At 46.7% G+C, this 22,068-nt stretch overlaps 1 protein-coding gene across 2 annotated transcripts in view; it reads right to left on the minus strand.

Annotated features, from left to right (window-relative positions):
* The window catches only part of CENPN (centromere protein N), a 51,925-nt gene that overhangs the window by 18,459 nt on the left and 11,398 nt on the right, over nucleotides 1–22,068 (minus strand). For both annotated transcript variants that reach the window (XM_029608155.1, XM_029608154.1), the window contains exons 2-6: nucleotides 17,771–17,951; nucleotides 9,480–9,525; nucleotides 8,137–8,196; nucleotides 6,143–6,219; nucleotides 4,660–4,830 (exon numbers count right to left, since the gene is read on the minus strand). In XM_029608155.1, coding sequence (XP_029464015.1) covers nucleotides 4,660–4,830; nucleotides 6,143–6,219; nucleotides 8,137–8,196; nucleotides 9,480–9,525; nucleotides 17,771–17,944 — 528 coding nt within the window. In that variant the 5' untranslated portion in view covers nucleotides 17,945–17,951. The remainder of the gene's footprint in view (nucleotides 1–4,659; nucleotides 4,831–6,142; nucleotides 6,220–8,136; nucleotides 8,197–9,479; nucleotides 9,526–17,770; nucleotides 17,952–22,068) is intronic.

A 22,068-nucleotide genomic window follows, 5' to 3' on the forward strand; every position in this document is an offset into this window, starting at 1 on the left:
GCGGCTCTCCTCTGGTGACTTCGCCCGGATCAGCCAATCGTCCAGGTAGGGATGGATGAGGATTCCCTCCTTCCTGAGGGACGCTGCCACTACTATGACCTTGGTAAAGGTCCGCGGCGCAGTGGCTAACCCGAAGGGTAAAGCTCGGAACTGGAAGTGTTGGTCCAGGACCTTGAAGCATAAATAGCGCTGATGATCCCGATGGATTGGGATATGCAGGTAGGCTTCCGACAGATCTAGGGATGTGAGAAATTCCCCTGGCTGTACTGAATTCTTGACAGACCTCAGAGTTTCCATGCGAAAGCTGGGGACCCGTAGGTATCGGTTGACGGACTTGAGGTCCAGAACGGGCCGGAAAGTGCCCTCCTTCTTGGGCACGATGAAATAGATGGAATAATGCCCAGAATTCATTTCCCTTGCAGGCACTGGGATTATGGCCTTTAGGGACAGGAGCCTCCGCAAAGTAACCTCTAGGGCCGTCCTCTTTATGGGTGAACAAGGAGATTCCACGAACCTGTCCGGCGGGAGTCGAAGAAAATCCAGGTAATACCCTTCTCGGATGATGGCGAGGACCCACTGATCCGAGGTAATCTCGATCCACCTTCGGTAGAAGAGGGATAGCCTGCCCCCTATGGCTGCTACCCCCGGATGGGTCGGCTGATTGTCACTGTGGGGTATGGGCGGGACCCGAACCCGAGCCGGTTCCCCTCTTGTTGTGCTTAGGCCGAAAGGACTGGTTCCCGGCCTGCGAACGAGGTGCTTGGTAGCAAGTCCTGTAAGGGTTGAAGCGCTGAGAGGATCTACCGCTGGATGGTCTAGGAAAGGGGTGCTGGGTCCTCCTTGACCGGTCTTCTGGTAGACGGGGTAATGGGGAAGCGCCCCATTTATTGGCCAGTTTCTCAAGGTCGCTGCCGAACAGGAGGGACCCCTCTCAAAGGGCATTCTCGTGAGGCGTGTCTTGGAGGAGTCGTCGGCCGACCAATTACGTAGCCAGAGCTGTCTCCTGGCCGCCACTGAGGATGACACTCCTTTGGCTGCCGTACGGACTAAGTCGGAGGCTGCATCAGTGAGGAACGAGAGAGCTGATTCCATTTCTTCTCCCGGGGTGTTGTTCCTAGCCTGTGATAAACAGGAACGTGTCACAACGGTACAGCAGGTCGCAATTTGTAGGGACATGGCTGCCACCTCAAAGACTTGTTTCAGAATGACATCCATGCGCCGGTCATGTGTATCCTTAAGGGCCGTTCCCCCCTCCACCGGAATGGTGGTGCGCTTCACAATTGCGCTAACTATGGCGTCTACCTGGGGGCACGCCAGCTTCTCCTTGGTTGCCGGGTCTAAGGGGTACATGCCAGCCAAGGCCCGACCCCCTTTGAATGAGGCCTCCGGCGTATTCCATTCCAGATCGATTAACTGCTGAGCTACTTGTAGGAGGGGAAAATGGTGAGACGTTTGGCGCAGGCCCTCTAACAGGGGGTTCATTCTAGGTTCCTCAGGGGCATCGTGGCCCGGAATAGCCAGCTCCGACAGGCATTGAGAGATCAGGCCTGGGAGATCCCCTTTCAAAAAGAAGCGCCTCACGGTCCAATATGGTTCAACCCCCGAGGGCAGTTCTAAGGCAAAGCCATCTCTTACCACCTCTAGGACCCACTGGTCCACTCCTTGTAAAAGAGGGACAGCTTCCCTCCGATAGCCTCTGGAGAGGTGCGGACCAGCTCGCCTTCACTGACTAATCTTACTTCCGCCTCCCCCCTGAGATCACTGTCTCTCGGAGGTCTGTGTTGGGCTTGAAAGGACTGCTGTCTGCCCGAATTCTGTTTTTGCGCCACAGGCCCAGAGCTCCTGCCAGCACAAAACCTCCTCGCCTCTTTGAAGTGAGCTTGGAAGAGGAATGGACTTCTTGGAGGTTTTCCTGTCTTCAGGTAACTTATTACCCTTCAGCTTCCCCAATTGCTTCATGAGTTGCTTCAGATCCTCCCCAAATAGCAGATTGCCCTTGAAGGGGAGATTAGACAGCTGGGCGTTAGACTACACATCCACTGACCAATTTCGCAGCCATAGGAGTCTCCGTGCCGCAATCAAAGAGACCATACTCCTGGCGGAAGTCCAGATCATGTCATAAAGGGCTTCAGCCATATAGGCCACCCACTTCCAAGCAGGCAGTCTGAGCCACCTCAGCCGTCGATCCCAACCGGACACCGCTGCATCCCCCTTGGGAATCTTCCAGAACTCCGTTCCGGCAAGGGATATAACTTAGCAATAGCCCTGGCTACCTTCAGGCCCGCTTCTGGAGACTCCCACTTCCAATGCACCAACTTCTTCATCTTATTAGGCAACGGAAAGGCTTTAGGTCCCCCAAAGCCCCTCCAGGACTTGTTTACCCCCTCATTGTCCAAATCTTCTTGTGTGACCCTAATCCCCAACGCATCCAGCACCTGGGGAATTAGCAGACCCTGCTCATACCTACAGAACAGACAGACCACCCAAGGATCATCGCACTCCACGACTGGAAACTCGTCCAGATCCTGCATTGGATCCACCAACACACTAACAGGCTCCTTGTCCGGATCCACCGGACTTTCCTGCATCTGATCGGGATCATCCATCTCATCCGACGTGTCTTCCTCCACAGCAGACCGCCTGAGCCTCAAAAGCTGCAGGATCTCTCTCAGTTTGACAGGTTTCTGAACCCTAGGCTTCCTGGCCACCCGGGACTTCCTGGGTAAAGGCCTCTTGGTCCCTGCTGCCTTCCTGGCCAAATAGGCCTTATGGAAGAGAACAAATTCTGTTGAAAAAGCCTCTTGATCTGAAGAACAAGGGTCTTGTTCCGCATCCCCGAGTCTCTTCCCTTTCCCTACCACCAGCAGGGCACTGCTCAGTGGGAAACAGTGTGGGAGGGGAGTCCTGAGGCTCTGGAGCAGCAGCCTGACTCCCAGCACATGTAGCCAAAATGACCACTGGCTCCTCCGACCCCCTCCTCCCGGGTCTCCAGTACCAGCCCAGTTGACCTCGTGCTCTAGCTGCCACCCCCCCCCCCCCGGGGGGGTCACAACCCCTCTGGAGACATATTTGCGGCAAAATGCGGTCATGTTGAGATGCACCCACTGTGACCCGCAGTCAAAATATTCCTGCAGGAGATGGCATGAAGGCACTATCAGGCCTAAAAATAGCCTCTGTTGAAGAGAACTCCCTGCAATGCTGTCCAATGCTGAAGAGGCCTCCAGCTTCGATGGGAGGACAGAAATTCGATCCCGCTCACATTTATCTGCCTCTCGACCTCTGCCTCACCCTTACTCCTTGTCTTTTTTTTTTGTTTTGTTTAATTAAAAGAGCACACATGCCAGAGCAACAAATGACAGGAAAGGAAATAAATCCAAAATACTTCCCTGCGAGGTTGCTTGCTGAAGGTGACCCAGAGGGGGGAGAGGGAACCAGGACTCCTGGCTTTCACACCCCTGCCGTCAAGGGCTGAGCTAGAACAGGGGTCACCAAACCCCCCCCCCCCCCTTTACTCACGAAGGAACCTAAGACCTCGGGGAGCTCAGCTCTTTTTTTTTTTTTTTTTTTTTGAAACTCCGGACTGCAGATTAGCAACTCTACCATCTGCTGGAGACAGAGAAATACTGAGGGACTGCAGGTGGCACTCTCGGATAAGTAACAGTGCCTCAAAGTTTTGTTCTCTGCCTCCATCTGCTGGTAGGGATGCATAAACCCACTTGTCTGGACTGATCTGGGGTGCAAACAGGAATGGCAAGTTTTCCACTGATTTTTTTTTTTTTTAGCTTAAACAGCATTAGTTCACAAACTGCGATTTGAAAGCTCTGAAGAAAGAGAGAGACTGAAGAGGGACCCCGGGTGGCCACATGGATTGGGGAATGCTCAGTGTGCCTAGTCAACGTTCTAGAAACTTCCGCACCAGGCTCCATCAGATGATGTCATCCATGTGTGAGGACTACCATCCTGCTTGTCCTAGGAGAAGAAAAGACTGACTAAAGGCCCGTCATGCGGCTGGCAGACAGAGGAGAGGAAAAAGAGAAAAACAGAAAACTACCATACAGTAAGGAAAGAAAACAGCTGCAACTCTAGGAAAAACCACAAAGACTGTAGAGGAAGAGAGCAAAGCTGAATACCGGGCGCACACGGATTCCAAGGAAAAAGAGACCGAGGGACTCTGCCTAGGGGGCAGGGTGATGACTACAGCTGCACATGCTCAGTAGGGCATGTTTCAAAGTTCTAGATTCTTTAGATTAACGTTCCGTGCCGGGCTCCAGTTGATGATGTCATCTGTGTGTGAGGTCCACCATCCTGCTTGTCCTCGGAGAAAGAATTTAAGAGTTTTTATCTGGATCATATTCTAGGACATGAAACAGGACTAAGGAGATCGGATGGCTATGGGCACTGCCACAGGGATGCAGAACTTTTTACTTCTGAGTAACTGGCTCAACTCTGGCTTAAGTCAGCAGCACGTAGAAATCACTATTATCAGAACATCAGTCAGTGGCCTGCTTGAAATGACTTGGTGATCTCAATAAACCTTTATGGATAAGGCGGCTTGCACTGTCACTACTCACACTCTCGACATGCTCACTGCCAGCAGCCTAGCACCTTGACAAGGAAAAAAGCAACATGGGGTAGATTTTGGTAAAATGCTCCTGATACCTGACAAAGCAATGGCTTGTAAGGCTTTGTAAGGTTGCTGATGAACATATAGGGGGTCTGGGAGTGGTAAACAACAAACGTTGGCTTGTATTGGTTTGGTTTAGCATAGTGATTTCCCCACGCCAGTCGAATCCACACAGCATCATCAAACTCTTTGAAGTGGATGGACACCTAGAGAAAAATGAAGAGATCATGAAAAAAATCAGGAAGGTCCAACTATAGGCAAAATCTACATAGAATAGACTGAGGAATTCTTAAAAAAAAAAAAAAAGTAAAACAAACCACTTTTGTACAGTTTAAGCTTCATTCTTGTAACACTGATCATGTAAAGGCTGAGGAAGAGATTTAACTATGAGATGTTAACAGACAAGAAATTAATATGGTGAAAAATGCTAATTTTCAAAAGACTCAAATGCCCCAGGGCTTGATTTTTTTTTTTAAAAAAGCCTTTTTAAATGAACCATGGAGGCTACAGGGCACTGCAGATGCCAAACGTTAATGGCCAACGTTTGTTAAATGTTGTACCATACGCAGATTCAAGGTAGATATGCCCAGTGGCAGCTCACTGGGAACCAGCCAGGGCTAGCTCAAGCCTATTGCTGCAGTCTGCACATTCATCTTAATGCAAAATGGCTGTACACACATCAGCAAAGTTTTGCATTCTCTTTTTTTAAATTGTTTTTTATCAAGGGTAACATTACAGATTTGACAAGAGTTGAAATTCTAGGATTATAAACATAGAAAAATGCGTATGGTCATTTCTTACCACCACAACTGCCACAGCATCCTGTTAAACTTACATCACGCTCACTCACTCCAACAGTACGTCCACACTTCGCTTTGTTTGTCACAAAACCGTAACTCGCTTACATAGGATTTTTACTGGTGCAAAAACCAAGTGACAGTAGCGAGCAGGTTGAAGATTTTAGTCAAGTCATTTTTCAATCACTCAGACATACTGTAAAATGATTTCTAAACCAATATGTCCTCTTTTGAGATGCTGGGCTGTTCGAAAATGGAATCCCATCGCTTCATTTGCACCCAGATGATCCTTGACTGCCTCTCACTCCACCATTCTGCAGGGCCCATTTCGCTGGCCACCAGGACCAGGCTTGAAGCCCAGTAAAAGCTGAAATGGCTGTGCGCCAGGCATGGAAGATGTCAGCGGTCTGACATGGGACATACGTAGGTAACTGAAAAGATGCTGGAGGAGGGTGGGGGATGAAAGGAAAGAGAAATTTGGATTCAGAGACCACCAATAGGAGCCATGACTTTTGTCAGTCTGGGGTACTGATGCTCAAACACTAAGGAAAAAAACACAGGACTGCTTCTACGGCCAAGTCAATAAGCAACACACATCAAGCAAAAACTGACGGATACATGGGGGTAACCTGCATGGCACGGCAGATACTACCATGGGAAGCTTGCTGGGCAGACTGGATGGACCACTGGTCCTTTTGTGCTGTCATTTCTATGTCCTTACATTTTGAAACACCGACTTTAGACTTCTTTTAAACAGGCTTTTGAAATTTGCCATGTCAAATAATTCCGTCTCCCTATCTGCAATGTAAGGAAAAAAAAAAAAAAACCAAACATTAGTAGGAAAAAAATTAAATGTATTGGATTAGTTTGTTCAAACAGGCACTTTAACAAATGCGTTTCCCTTTCCAAAATCCATTTCATTCCCTCATTAACACAGCAATAAAGTATTCAAATCCAACTTTGCATCCTAACCTGAGATAGAAAGTAAATAGTCAGAATCTACTTCACTCATTTTTAATGAAGCCAACTCCTTTCTTCCTATTGGGCCGATACAGTAAAGCCACTCTCCTGTGCGCGCGATTCACTATGCAAATTAGGCCCGGCGGTAAAAACAGGCAAAAGGAGGCGCTAGGGACATTAGCGCGTCCCTAGCGCCTCCTTTTGGACTGGAGTGGCGGCTGTCAGCGGGTTTGACAGCAGACGCTCAATTTTGCCGGCGTCTGTTCTCGAGCCTGCTGACAGCCGGAAACCTGACGCCGGCAAAATCGAGCGTCCGGTTTTCGACCCGCAAGCAGCGGGCCAACTTCAAATTTTTTTTTTTTTTTTGGTAACTTTCGGGACCTCCGACTTAATATTGCCATGATATTAAGTCCCGGTGCCCGAAATCAGTGCCTACCTTTGGGTAGGCGCTAATTTCTGAAAGCAAAATGTGTGGCTTGGCTGCACATTTTGTTTTCTGAATCGCGCGGGAATACCTAATAGGGCCATCAACATGCATTTGCATGTTGAGGGCGCTATTAGTTTCGGGGGTTGGACGCGCGTTTTCGGCCCCTTACTGAATAAGGGGTAACGCTAGCTCGTTGAAAACGCGCGTCCGATAGAGGGTTAACAGTGCGCTCTGTTGGAGCGCACTGTACTGTATTGGCCCGTATGGAAACAGGATGCTATCCACTTGTGAAGCCTTTGGTGAAAACATCTTACTTCAACCTGATGGGTCACTGGCAACGTTGAGCACAGCTGTACAGGAGACCAGGGACTGAATCCCAGGGTCCAGCTTCTGCATTTTGGACTGGCCAAAAGCTGGGGATACTGCAACAACAGATGACATCAAGGGGACAGGAGAGGCCTCAGTCTGCTGCACAGAATCAGGGTCCACGCATCCCAGGTTCCCAGAAGGAACTGTGGTCTCTAACTGAGCACTGTCACTGCAATGGCTGAGGCGAACCAATAAAGGTCTTTAAAAAAAAAAAAAAAAAAAAAATAGGGAAGGGCTCTGAGCTGGCAGCCCAAAGAAGCAGGGAGGGCTGAAAATAGATTCGCTAGACTTTTTTGTAAAAAAAAAAAAAAAAAAAAAAGATTCCACCATTGTATACCATGGGGAAAATGTAGCAAAATAAAGAGTACAGAGCAGCTGCAGGGATCCAGTCAGAAGGTTCTTGTGTTTACAGCAAGTAGCGCCTTCCACAGAAAGGGGTGGAAACTTGCAAAATGGACTCCATTAGTGTGGAGGTGGCAGAGAAAGATCTTTTCAAATATTTAAGGGACTCAGGACCAGGTGTACTCAAGGGTTTTCCCCAGTTTGTGTCTAGGGGAAAAGGGCGCAATTTTCAGACTGCCCGCATTGCTGCAGTCTGTGGGTACTTTTTACCCCCGGCTCTGCGCACCGATTTTCAAAAGGAAAAAAATACACACACACACTTTTACTCTGAAACTTTCCAAAGGCGGGGTGGGAAGGACCCACAGAGATTGGCACCTCCTTTTCTACACACAGCACTGAAAATCCAAAACTGTGCTCCTGGTTTTCTCCCCCACCTAGTCCTGGTATGAGGTGAGTAAAAAAAGGCATGTGGTGGAACTCCTCACTTCTGTGGTGCTACTCGGTGTATACAGCACTGTACAATTGCCTTTTAAATGCTTAATTCATCTAGAGCCGAGGACTGCACGGGATTATAAGGAATATAAGATTTTCCAGCCGTTTAAAATGCACTTACGCACCCAGCGGTTTGACCATCTGATACACGCTCCAGATTCTCTTCTCTCGAAAGGTATGATTATCTGGAGGGAGATAAAACATGGACAGAAAAAACAATAAGCGGAGGCGTCTTCGCGCGAAGTGAACAGAAGAGGGACAGATGCAGTGTATCCCCTACCAGTGTCTGCACCGGGCAGAGCAGTCCCTAAATTGCATGTTGAGAAACACAGAGAAAGAAAATCTAGACTTATCTATTTATTTTTAAAATGTATATTCCGCTGATCCACAAACCTCAGTGGATTACAATAAAACATACACAAAGCTAACACAACAGTTACTGTATATCTACCTCTTCATTCACTGCTATACATTCTAACTCTCCCTTGTGCAGAAAACAAGTAAAATCCATGAAGGAAAATTACATTCATAACTCCTATTAGTCAACAGGTTTATAAGATACAATTAACTATACAGTATGTAAAATATGCATTTGTGAATGTTCTTATCTAGTATCATGATTTGTTACTTTTATTGCTATTTTAATTATTTTGAATTTTTTATTTACTGCTTTTATGTTTTACATGTTAAATGATACTATGTATGTCGAAGTCAGTCACCTAGACCTATGGACTGAATGACAGAAATTTTTAAATTAAATTATCCCCTAGTTAAGTTGGTGTCATGCAAAGTAGCAAGAAAATAGATGCAGGATGGCCAGTTGTCAAGCCAGGCATGCAGAGGTAACACAGAGCTGGAAAATGTGTCAGAAGAATGCACATTCTTAATTATGACTCATAGAAAACTTACTCCTAGAGAGAAAATAAATTTAAATAGACAGGGCTAGAAATATCCTCCCAGCACCTGCTGCCAGGAGGGGCCAGAAAAGCAGCAATAGTTGCCTGAACCAGAAAATGCGGTGGCAATGGCCCACCAGAGCTGTCAAATAGCTCCAACCGCCCAGGACGGAGAACAGAGCGACAGGCGTTGTGGGGGTAGCAGTGAGCAGCTGCTTGAGGCGCAAAGGAAAGCAGCAGCCACCCGGATCAGCAAATGAAGCGGCAGAAGTCAGGAGCAGCCGCTGGGCTGCAGAAGAAAAGCTGAGGGGGGGAAGGGGAGAGCAAAAAACTAAATACAAAGTTTAGATTAAAAAAAAAAAAAAAGCAAATAAAAAGTGCAAACTTTATTTTACCCAGACTCCTAAAAATTCTGGCTGGCGCGTACATTTTCTGAGATTCTACACCCTGGAGAAGAGATATCTGGTCACCAGAAGAGCCAATTTCGATAAGTTTCTGTGCTATCAAAACTTCTCCCTGAAGAGACCCTCAGACGTTCCCGGAGAGGAAGACCAATGTTTATTTATACTTACAGATGATGTCCAGACTGGCTGCATGATTAAGAGTTGCCCGCTTTCTCTGAAAATCACAATGTGAGCAGAATGTGTTAGGTCATGGCAGAAATGGCCAAAAAACATTAATAAAGTGGCAATTTAGAAACATAGAAAGAAGATGGCAGCAGAAGGCCATATGACCCATCTGGTCTGCCCAGCCACCCAACTGATTTAGCTTTATAATTTCCAACACTCCCACTGAGATGCGCTGTGTTTAACCCATTTTTCTTGAATTCAGATGGTTTTTGTCTCCACTAGGAGGCTGTTCCACACATCCATCCCCCTCTCTAATAAAGAAATATTTCCTGATTACTCCTGAATCTACTTCCTTTCACTCTCATCCCATGATCCCTTGGTTCTAGAGCCTCCTTTTCATCATATCATATCTCCTCTATCTTGCCTTTCTTCTACAGTGTACATAATGAGATCTTTAAGTTTATAGGAAAATTGGTTCTTACCTGATAATTTTCGTTCCTGTAGTACCACAGATCAATCCAGACTCCTGGGTTTTGCCTCCCTTCCAGCAGATGGAGACAGAGAAAGTTTCGCTGACACTGCCACATAACCTGGTGTGCTACCTGCAGTCCCTCAGTATTGAAACGTACCCAAGCCAAGATACCAACTTCCACCAACACCAACCATACATTAATATCCCCCTGGATGAGCAGAAGGAAGTGGATACCTTTAATAAATCTTAGGAACATTTAACCATGAGGAACTAAACAAAAAAATGCATCACTCTTCAGAATATTTAAAATAACCGATCAAGCGGACTCTCCAAATCTCCCCACTTTTAACTGGGCAGGACTCTGGACTGATCTGTGGTACTACAGGAACGAAAATTAGCAGGAAAGAACCAATTTTCCTTTTGCTGCACGTGCCCAGATCAGTCCAGACTCCTGGGATGTACCCAAGAGTCCCTAAACAGGGTGGAACTGTGTGAGTCTTGCTCGAAGCACTTTCGCCAAAACCCCTGGCTTTTGAAGCCTGGACATCCAAACAATAATGCCTAGTGGATGTGTGCAAGGACTTCCAAGTAGCCATTCAAGAAATCTCTTGAGGGGATACCTGTTGACATTTAGCCCTGGAGGCCACCTGAGAACGAATAGAGTGAGCCCTAACCCCTCTAGGCCAGGACGATCATGACAGATGTACCCTGAACCTATGGTTGGTTGAAGCTTCATTCAACCAACGTGCAATCATGGATTTGGATACCTTATGACCCTTCTTTGCACCACTCCATAGCACAAAAAAATGGTCTGACAACTGAAAACTATTAATGACCTTAAGATATCACAATGACGCCCGCTTTAGATCCAAGAGTCGCAACTCTCTGTTATGGTTTTGGGCTGTAGCCTGGTGTGGTGAACACCACCTGCAGGAGTGACACAGGACAGGAGGATGGGAGTAATAGATTATCTGGTGAGGTTGGGTAGAGTGTCTCTGGAGCCGGGTGCAGGATGATAGAATTCCTGGAGTTGGGTCTCGGCTGAGAAGGCCCTCTGGAACTGGGTGCTGGCTGAGAAGAGTCTCTGCAGCTGAGAGCGTGGGGGTAAGGGTGAAGGGAGGAGGAATAGCCTAGTGGTTAGAGTGGCCTACGAACCAGGAGACCAGAGTTCGAGTCCCACTATCGCTCCATGTGACCTTGGGCAAGTCACTTTACCCTCCATTGCCTCAGGTACAAAAAACTTAGATTGTAAGCTCCTCTGGGGATAGGGAAATACCTACAGTACCTGAATGTAAACTGATGTGATATCTCAAATTGAATGTCGGTATATATATATATATATAAAAAAATAAATAAGTTCAGGAAACACTGGAACAGAATGTGGGTACGCGTGGATGTGAATGCAGGTAAGCATGGTCTGTTATACAGGAACTGAGTGAAGGTAAGCATGAGCTGGATGAGGGGAACCGGGGCAAGCAAGACAGACAATGACAGGTCTAGACAAACCAGGACAGGGACTACACTGAACATAAAACCACAAAAATGCCCGAAGGCAGCGAGGCAAGGAAGCAGAAGAGGAATAGGGCAGCAACAGAGAGGGAACAAGAAGGCAGGCAAGGCTGATTGCCTACAGAGCAGGATCAGCAGAGGCCCAAAGGCCACAGAGCAAGGCAGGGAAGTGGGAAGCTCGAAGGGGACAAGGTGAGAAATAGAAAGCTAAAGCAGGGAGCCCAAAAGAACTCGATGCCAAAGCACAGAGTCATGGGCTAGGCCGAGTTAAATAGGGAGTTCTGGACATTGAGCAGACAGTTAGGGAAGACTGGGCCAGCCAAGGGATCATGCTCATGGAGTTACTCTGGAGGGGAGGAGACTGCACAGCAGCCATAGTCATAACACTGTCTCACATCAAACTTGGTGCTGAAGCATCCGAATTCGGAAAGACCGGGAGCTCAACCGATGACTTAAATGGAACGACACCACCACTGGAAGGAAGGAACCATCCTCAATGAGACTCCCGAATCCATAATTCTCAAAAATGGATCCCTGCAGCAAGGCCTGAACTTCCGAGATCCTTCTAGCAGAGCAAATTGCCCCCAAGAAAAAGGAAAATTGGTTCTTACCTGTTAATTTTCGTTCCTGTAGTACCGAGGATCAGTCCAGACTGCTGGGTTGTGTCTCCCTTCCAGCAGAGGGAGTCAGAGAAAAAAACTGAAAAGGCACCCCTCTTAACCTGGTGTACCACCTGCGATCCCTCAGTATATACGATATCAAAGCAGAATAACCAATAAAGGAGAACAAATCCCCAAACATAACAACCAGTGGCTACAACAAACCGTACCGCCGCATAACATATCAATCAAGAAGATTCCTTCCCATGTCTGTATAGAACTCTACTGAGGTAAGAAGAAGGAAGAAAAGATACAGAAAAAACAGACTCTCCAAAAAACCCAAGGGCAGGCGTCTGGACTGATCCTTGGTACTACAGGAATGAAAATTAGCAGGTAAGAACCAATTTTCCTTTCCCTGTACGTACCAGGATCAGTCCAGACTGCTGGGATGTACCAGAGCTGCCCTAATTGAGGTGGGATCTGGAGAGCCCTGCACGAAGAACACTGCTGCCAAAACAGTCGACCTCCGGATCCCGGACATCCACACAATAATGTTTCCCAAAAGTATGCAAGGATTTCCAAGTGGCTGCTCTACAAATCTCCTGCAGCGAGACCGACTGGATCTCCGCCCAAGAGGCCGCTTGAGACCTGGTAGAGTGCGCTTTCAAGCCTTCTGGTATGGCACGCCCTGCGCAAAGATAAGTGGAGGAAATGGCCTCCTTCAACCACCTAGCAGCCGTAGCTTTGGATGCCTTGTGTCCCCGTCTAGGACCAGTCAATAAGACAAACAAATGATCCGATAATCGAAAAGCATTGGTCACCTCTAGATAGCGAAGGAGAACCCGGCGCACATCCAACTTATGCAGATCCTTATCCGTTGCAGAAGTCTGATCCAAATTCGGGAAGGCCGGTAACTCTACCGTCTGATTGACATGAAAAGCTGATACAACCTTGGGCAAGGAGGGGGGGGAACGGTCCGCAGCGAAACTCCGGAATCCGAAATACGAAGATACGGATCCCGACACGACAAAGCTTGAAGCTCTGAAATTCGCCGTGCGAAGGTAATGGCTACAAAAAAAAAAACCCAAAAAAATACAGTCTTGAGTGTCAAATCCTTCAACGTAGCCCACCGGAGAGGCTCAAAAGGAAGACCACATAAGCCCTTGAGAACTAAATTCAAGTTCCAGGCAGGACAAATTTGTCGTACCGGCGGGCGCAAATGCTTGGCCCCCTTTAAAAAAACGGGAGACATCTGGATGAACTGCCAGTGAAAACCCATCATTCTTGCCCTGCAGGCAACCCAGTACCGCGACCTGCACCCGGACAGAACTGCAAGCTAGACCTTTCTTCAGTCCCTCCTGCAGGAAGGATAGGATGTGTGCCACCGAAGCCAGATGCGGGGGGGACGTTCAAACCTTGGCACCAAGAGTCGAAAACTCTCCAAACACGAATATAGGCCAACGACGTGGACGATTTCCGTGCCTGCAAGAGAGCAGAAATAACCGAATCCGAATATCCCCTCTTCCTCAATTACCTCCTCTCATAAGCCAGGCCGCTAGACAAAAAAAATCCGCTCAATCGAAAAATACTGGACCTTGTCGAAGAAGATTCGGAAAGTGGGTGAGATGCACCGGACCGATCGCCGAGATCAGATCCGCAAACTACGGCCTTCAGGGCCACTCTGGGGCTTCAAGAATAACAGACCCCGTGTGGTTCTCTATCCGACGCACGATCTTGCCCACTAGTGACCAAGGCGGAAACACTTACAGTAGTACGCCGCGAGGCCACGGAAGAACGAGAGCATCCACTCCTTCCGACCCGTGGTCTCTCCGACAACTGAAAAACCGGGGCACCTTTGCATTTGTCCAAGTTGCCATCAGGTTGGGGTGTGGAACCCCCCAACGACGAGTCATCAGCCGGAAAGCTGCGTTGGACAATTCCCACTCGCCGGGATCTAGATGCTGGTGGCTGACAAAGTCTGCCTGCACATTGTCCACCCCGGCTATGTGCGAGGCTGCCAGCTGGACCAGATGTCGCTCTGCCCACGTCATGAGCCTTTCGGCCTCCCAGGCCACCGACCAGTTCCTGGTTCCCCCTTGCTGGTTGATGTAGGCTACCATCGTCGCGTTGTCTGACAAGACTCGCACCGCACGCTGAGCTACCAGAGGGAGAAAAACACGTAACGCCAGGCGTACCGCCCTGGTTTCCAATCGATTGATTGACCACGTCGCCTGATAACTTGTCCAACGACCCTGAGCGGATTGAGACTGGCAAACTGCTCCCCAACCAGCGAGGCTGGCATCCGTCGTGACTATTACCCACTGCGGCTTCTCCAGGTCCATCCCCTGTAACAAGTGGGCCGGAATCAACCACCAATTGAGACTGGACCTGGCTGGTTCCATCAGCGGCAAAGGCAGGTGAAACTCCTTCGATTTCGGATCCCACCGAGAAAGCAATGCGCGTTGTAATGGTCTCATATGCGCCCACTGGTTAATTCCCCTCCAGAGAGACACAGCCCTCGGGGAACAAGGCTTTTAGAGCTGCCAGCCCCTGCCTTACCTCTACCTGCTGAGTGAAAAGCCTGGGAAAATAAAACCGCACTGAGCTTTTTTTTTTTTTTTTATACAAACAAATTGCTGTAGCCAAAAGTGTTAACTAAAGCATCCAGAGCCTTAGAACTCTGCAAAAAAGATGTAACTAAATGTAAAGAAATTGAAAAATCAGGTTCTGTCAACCCTTCTGCTGAGAGTCAGAGAAAATACTGAGGGATCGCAGGTGGCACACCAGGTTAAGAGGGGTGCCTTTTCAGTTTTTTTCTCTGACTCCCTCTGCTGGAAGGGAGACACCACCCAGCGGTCTGGACTGATCCTGGTACGTACAGGGAACCACCTTTAAAGTGAGATCCTTTACACTACCCCTCCTAAGAGGCTTGAACGGAGCCGCACACATACCCCTAAGGACCAAGTTAAGATTACAAAAGGGATACAACTTCCGAACCAGAGGACGCAAATGCTTTATGCCCCGGAGAAAGCATTCCACATCCGGATGTATAGCTAGGGCAACTCCCTGCACCGTGCCTTGAAGACAGCCCAAGGCTGCTACCTGAACTCTGATGGAGTTAAAGGCCAAGCCCTTCACCAACCCTCTCTGCAAGGACAGAATATGTTACCGTAAAATCTTGGCACCTGTTTAATGATAGATTTTATTATAGTTTCTAAGATTATTATTTGTGCCTAATTGTAAACCGTTATGATGGTCCCTAACTTAATGACGGTATAGAAAAGTTTTTAAATAAATAAAATAAATAAAAAATAAATTTGCTACGGATGCCCGAATAGAATCAACCCCCTGCACACTAAGAATATTGAATTATTGCCAATTGTGAGACCTTCTAACTTTTCTTTGGAAATTATTTGGGAAACTTTGGTGAATTTAAATAAGAATGTATCATTACAATTATCCCCAATAGTTAAAACCATAGAAAAAATAGAATTGAAAGTTAATAAGATAATTATTGATAAGTTAAGGGACCAGACCACCGAAAATAATTCTGCGGAATTGAAAAAAGTTGAAAAATTTAAATGAAACTTATGAAAGAAAATCAATATCTTACTAGAAAGATGGAAAATATTGAAAATCAATTGAAAAGCAAAAACTTGAGATTAATAAATTTTCCAAAAGTGTCAAATTTTTCAGCCAAAGAAATGTGGAATAGGTTTGCATTGGAATTTCTTAAAATTCCTCAACAAGCCCTCCCTCCCTTAACTCAAGTATATTATATTTCTTTGTGGAAAATTTCCCCTGATAAAGATAAAGATCAAGCTTTCCAATCTATGATGCCATTAAATGTAACAGACATCTTAGAATCTACTGGTTTAGAAGCGGCACAACCGTCTACATTGTTGATTTCCTTTTTGCTAACAACTGATAAAGAATGGGTGCAGAAGTTATTCTTTAGGAATATAAAAGAGAAGTTTTGTCAAATGGAGGTAAGGTTGTTTCCTGATGTTACTAAGGAAAACTCAAAAGAGGAGGAAAGAGTTTATTAGTTTAAGATCTGCAGTGTTAGCAATGGGTGCCTCATATAAACTAAAGTTTCCCTGTAAATGTTGTATCGAATATCAAAAAAATCAAATATTGTTTCTTTCAGCCTTTACATTTGAAAACATTTATCTTTGAAAAAACTAATCAAGCTATGGGAGGAACTACCCCTCAGTAAGACACTATGCTCTATGACTTATAGATATAGGCAAACCTAGTTAGATCGTCTTATTTTCTCAAAGTTATTTGTAATATAGATATGCCTTGTGAATTTCTTAAGCTTGATCCCCCATTGTTGAGGACTTAGGGAAACATGGAGTAAAGAATATATGTTTTTTCTTTTTCTATGTTCAATTATGCTTACTGATTGCTTAAAAACTCCATATATCTGTAACAAGTTTTAACTTGCTTGTTGATTTGTTAAAATTTTGAGAAATAAATGTAAAAAAAAAAAAAAAAAAAAAAAGTCTCAAAAACTCTCCAGACCCTCACATGCACCAAGTAGGTGGAAGTCTTTCTAGCTTGCAAGAGAGTAGAAATGACATCCTCAGAATATCCTCTCCCTTAAGTGTCTCAAAAGCCAAGCCACGAGACAGAAGCAAGCTGCCTGATTGGAAAATATGGGACCTTGGTGCAGAAGCTTTGGTGGATGAGCAAGCCTCAATGGCCCGTCCACCGCCAAATTGATGAGATCTGCAAACCAAGGCCGCAGCGGCCACTCTTGGACAGATTTACTATCCACCCCAGGAATCTCAAGCGCTGCAGCACCAAGTCGACTGCTTGCTGCAAAGGACCTCTGATTTTGCCTGAATAAGCCAATTATCCAGATATGGGTGAACCAGGACGCCCTCTTTCCTGAGAGCCGCCTCCACTACCTCTGCCATCTGCTGGAGACAGAGAAATACTGAGGGACTGCAAGTGGCACTCTTGGTTATGTAGCAGTGCCTGAAAGTTTTTGGTTCTCTGCCTCCATCTGCTGGTAGGGACGCAAAACCCACTTGTCTGGACTGATCTGGTACGAACAGGAACATGATTTAGAGACCAGGGAAATGGCTGCAGTTTTTACCACTCACAGCAGTGGTCTTTGCACAAGCTAGATATCAGACACTACTGGTTTATGACCACGTCATCTCCGCACTGTGTCATTACTAGGGGACGCATTGATGCAGAATGGATTCCTGTATTTCCCAATCCCTTTTTCTTTACTCACTGTTTTGATCCCTGCCTTCCGCTGACCAGCCCCTCTCTTCTCTGCCTCTTTTGGTCCCCCTTTTATTGACTGTTTATAGTTCTCTGTAAAACAAAGTTCCTATTATTGTTATCTGTAAAGCTCCCAGCCACTCTCTTCTCTACCTCTTTTGTTCCCCCTTTTATTTACTGTTTATAGTTCCCCCTTTTTATTGACTCTTTATAGTTCTCTGTAAAACAAAGTTCCTATTATTGATTGTTCTCTGTAAAGCTTATTAGCTGCATTCTGTTTACTGTGAACTGATGAGATGTTCCCAACGTTCGTTGGTATATAAAAGATTATAAATAAATAAAAAATAAATAAATAAATGGCTCCAACTAGTTACCAGATTCAGTCATTTGCGCAGCAATGAAAGCCTCTTTGTGTGACTTTCACATAGCGAAAGCACTTCTAGATTCCTAACAGCAAGGCTAAGATCTCTTACCTCACAGTGCTCCACCACATCTGTGGCGATTCTCTCCTTGGCCTGCTGCAGCTTTAAGCTCTGCAGTTCCTCTTCAGTTAGGAAACCCCAAGTCCTTAGAACTACCATCAGCTTGGCCAATGGGATTTTTATAACTGTTCTTTTTATAAACTCAGCGACAATATCATCCATCATGATGGCACTGTAAGAGGAGACATGAAACAAACAAAACAAAAAAGAATCCCACCTAACATTAGAGTTGCTGATATGGACCCATAAAAAAAACAAATTGCATCCAGTTTTACTCACAAGAAAGCAGAGCACTTTTTGCCAAATCACAGACTTCAATTTCATCTTCTGCGGCAAAATTCTCAAATTTTTAGGATACGACAGAAAGAAACCTCAAAGACAGGAGAACAGATTTCTAGTGGCTATAGTGGTCCCGGAGGAAGGCATTTTCAGGTTGTGATGCCTTTTATTTGATCAAAAAGCGAATACTCCAAAGTTGTTGACCCCAAGTTTTCAAGAAAACTTAGGTTCCTTTTCTTAAGACCTATATGAGGACACCTCACGGTCACCGCTGAAGGATTATTCTTATGTTTATCCAATAAATACATCACAGGCCGCAAAAGAATCTGGTTTTCTCCAGGACCAATAAGGTTACTAAAACTCTGCTCTTGAGACAGGGAGCAGAAACTGCCAGGCCAGCTAGAGAAAGGAGATTTTGAAAAAGAGGCGGTTGTGAATAAGTGGCTAGATGCCAGTAGTATTCTGGATGGCAACATTCATGTTTGTGCTGTATTGTGACGGTTTCTTCCCACCTCCTCAGCTACTCTTTTTGCCTTTGCTCCTCTTTCTAAACGGTCGTGGCATGGCTGTACTGCAAAAGCACTTCAACGCAGAAAGGCAGGTCACAGCGGTCCTATTTTGAGGTGAATGGGAGGATGCTAGGCCACAGCCCTCAGACCAGAAACACTATATAAAAGGTTTTTGCCCCAGCACAAATCGCCAATATTCTGAATTAGTCTCCAGCAATTTAGTACCTACATAATGGAGAAATTACTTACCTGATAATTTCGTTTTCCTTAGTGTAGCCAGATGGACTCAGGACCTATGGGTATTATGCTCTCCTGACAGCAGATGGGAGACGGCGTCAGATTTCAAAGCTGACGTCAGCCTACATATACCCATGCAGCAAGCTAAGCTCTTCAGTATTCTCCTCAAAAAGCCAGTGTGGATATATGTTGCTTGATACTTGATTATACTTGAGTATACTTTATTAACTTTAAACAGGTTCAACTGATTATATATATATATATATATATATATATATATATATATATAAAACCTTTTTGGCACTGGAGACCGCCGGTGCGCTGAAACAAACACTGACACCTAGGTAACTGCGAGTGTCGTAACATGAAGGTAGACAGAGGCCTACCCGTACAGTCTCGAGATTGATATCAGAGGTTCTCTATTTCTGGAGCAGCCGTGGGCAGGATGCTGAGTCCATCTATCTATACTAAGGAAAACAAAATTGTCAGGTAAGTAATTTCTCCATTTCCTAGCGTGTAGCCAGATGTTCTCAGGACCAATGGGATGTACAAAAGCTACTCCCCTACTGGGTGGGAGGCTGCTCGTGTCCCACTTAATGCTGCCCTTGTAAAGGCTGTATCCTTCCTGGCCTGAATATCCAGGCGGTAGAACTTAGAGGTTTGAAGGGAGGACCATGTCGCCGCCAGACAGATCTCGGCCGGCGAAAGCAGTCTGGTTTCAGCCCAGGAGACTGCCTGGGCCCTTGTAGAATGTGCCTTGACCAGTAGAGGTAGTGATTTTCCTGCCTCTATGTAGGCAGCATTAATGACTTCTTTGATCCAGCGGGCTATGGTCACCCATGATGCAGCTTCCCCTTGTTTCTTCCCGCTGTGAAGAATGAACAGGTGATCAGTTTTGCGCAAGGATTCCGATCTCTTGAGGTATCGGACTAGGATTCTGCCGACATTCAGGTGGCGAAGGAGGCATGAGTCTTCCGAATCTCTGTGTTCATCTGGTGATGGTAAGGATATGGTCTGGTTCATATGGAACTGGGAAACCACTTTCAGAAGGAAGGATGGTACCGTACGCAGCTGTATGGTGCCTGGGGTGAACCTGAGGAACAGTTCTCGACAGGATGATGCTTGAAGTTCGGAGATGCGCCGAGCTGAGCATATTGCGATCAAGAATGCAGTCTTTAAGGTCAAGAGGCGTAGAGACAGGCCGCTTGTTGGTCTGAAGGACTCCCCTGCTAGGAAGTCTAGTACTAGGTTGAGGTTCCATAGAGGCACCGGCCACTTTAGAGGTGGCCAGAGTTGTTTAACTCCTTTCAGGAAGCGAGACACATCAGGATGAGTTGATAGTCTGATGCCGTCCGCTTCGGACCTGAAACAGGCCAGTGCAGAGACTAGAACCTTGAGGGATTTGAGAGACAACTCCTTCTGCATGTCGTCCTGTAGGAATTCTAGGATTGTGGGAATCTTAGCTGTCCTCGGAAGGAGGGTGCGGTCTTTACACCAGGCTTCACTCTCCAGATCCGTATGTAAGACAGAGATGTGGAGAACTTGTGTCCTCGGAGCAAGGTGGCAATCACGGCTTTTGAGTAGCCGCGCTTCTTTAGGTTAGTCCTCTCAAGGGCCATACCGTAAGAGAGAATCGAGCCGGGTCTTCGTGGGAGATTGGTCCCTGCTGAAGAAGGTCCCTATATGGCGGTAGCCGCAGAGGATTCCCTGCCAATAGTCTTTGCATGTCCGCGTTCCATGGCCTTCTTGGCCAATCCAGGGCAACTAGTAGGATTAGTCCCCTGTGGTGCTCTATCTTGTGAATGACCCTGCCCAGAAGCTGCCAGGGTGAGAAGGTATACAGGAGGTCTTCCTCTGGCCAGTTCTGGACAAGAGCGTAGATTCCTTGACACTATGGTTCTAGTCTGCGGCTGAAGAATCTGGGGACTTGGGCATTGTGACGAGATGCTAGGAGGTCCATGGCTGGGGGACCCCATCGATTCACTATCATCTGAAAAGCTGTGTCCGCCAGTGACCATTCCCCTGGGTCTAGGCTCTCTCTGCTGAGATAATCCGCTGACATGTCTTTTCCCGCGATATGGGAGGCAGAAACCCCTTGCAAATTTGTTTCTGCCCACTCCATGAGGTCTATTTCCAGAGACACCTGCTGGCTCCTGGTTCCTCCCTGGCGGTTGATGTAGGCCATGGTTGTGGCGTTGTCCGACATGACTGACAGACTCGCCCCGGAGTCTGTGGCTGAATCGCAGGCAGGCTAGTCTGACCGCTTGAGCTTCCAGGCGGTTTATGTTCCATTCCGCCTCTTCTTTGTTCCATTGTCCCTGAGCTGTTAGTTCCTGACAGTGGTCTCCCCACCCTCGCAGACTCGCATCCGTGGTGAGCAAGATCCATTTCGGTGCGGATAGGTTTACGCCTCTGCTTAGGTGTTCTTCTTGTACCCACCATTGAAGCTGATGCCGAACCTCTGTTGGTAGCTGGAGGCGAATTGAGTAGTTCTGGGACACTGGATTCCATCGTGACAATAGGGAACGTTGTAGTGGTCGCGTATGGGCCCTTGCCCAAGGAACAACTTCCAGAGTTGAGTTCATGAGGCCGAGGACTTAAAAGTAGTCCCATACCTTGGGGCGAACCAAGTTCAACAGCTTTCGCAATTGCCCCATCAGTTTCCTTCTCCTTGGAGGGGGGAGGAAGACCTTGTCCAGCTTGGTATCGAACCGGACTCCCAGGTATTCTAGTTATTTATTTATTAAAGGCTTTTATATACCAACTTTCTTGATACAAATCAAATCAACTCGGTTTACATCGAACAAGCAGTAACTATAACCAACCAATAACAAGAGACAATTTGAAGGAGTATAAAGTTACATTACAACAAGGATGCGTTAACTTGGAGTAGGAAATAAGAAGGGGAACGAAGATAGAGTATAATATACAAGGGAGTATATGAGGGAGGCAAGGAGCCGTCCTCATGATAACTTGTAAGCATCCTTAAGATAACTTCTTCTGTGAATACAGTGAAGATAACTTCACTGTATTCTAGTGACTGGGAGGGCTGAAGGCAGCTCTTGGCTATGTTCAAGACCCACCTGAGCTCTTGTAGTAAGTTCTTGACTCTGGTGGTCGCATGGCGACTCTCCTCCGGAGACTTTGCTCTGATCAGCCAATCGTCCAAGTAAGGATGTACCAGAACTCTTCCTTTCCTCAGTGCAGCCGCTACTACCACCATAATTTTGGTGAAGGTTCTAGGAGCGGTGGCTCGTCCGAAGG

This window comes from Rhinatrema bivittatum, chromosome 7 (assembly GCF_901001135.1).
Source record: "Rhinatrema bivittatum chromosome 7, aRhiBiv1.1, whole genome shotgun sequence".
NCBI classification, from domain to species: Eukaryota; Metazoa; Chordata; class Amphibia; order Gymnophiona; family Rhinatrematidae; genus Rhinatrema; species Rhinatrema bivittatum.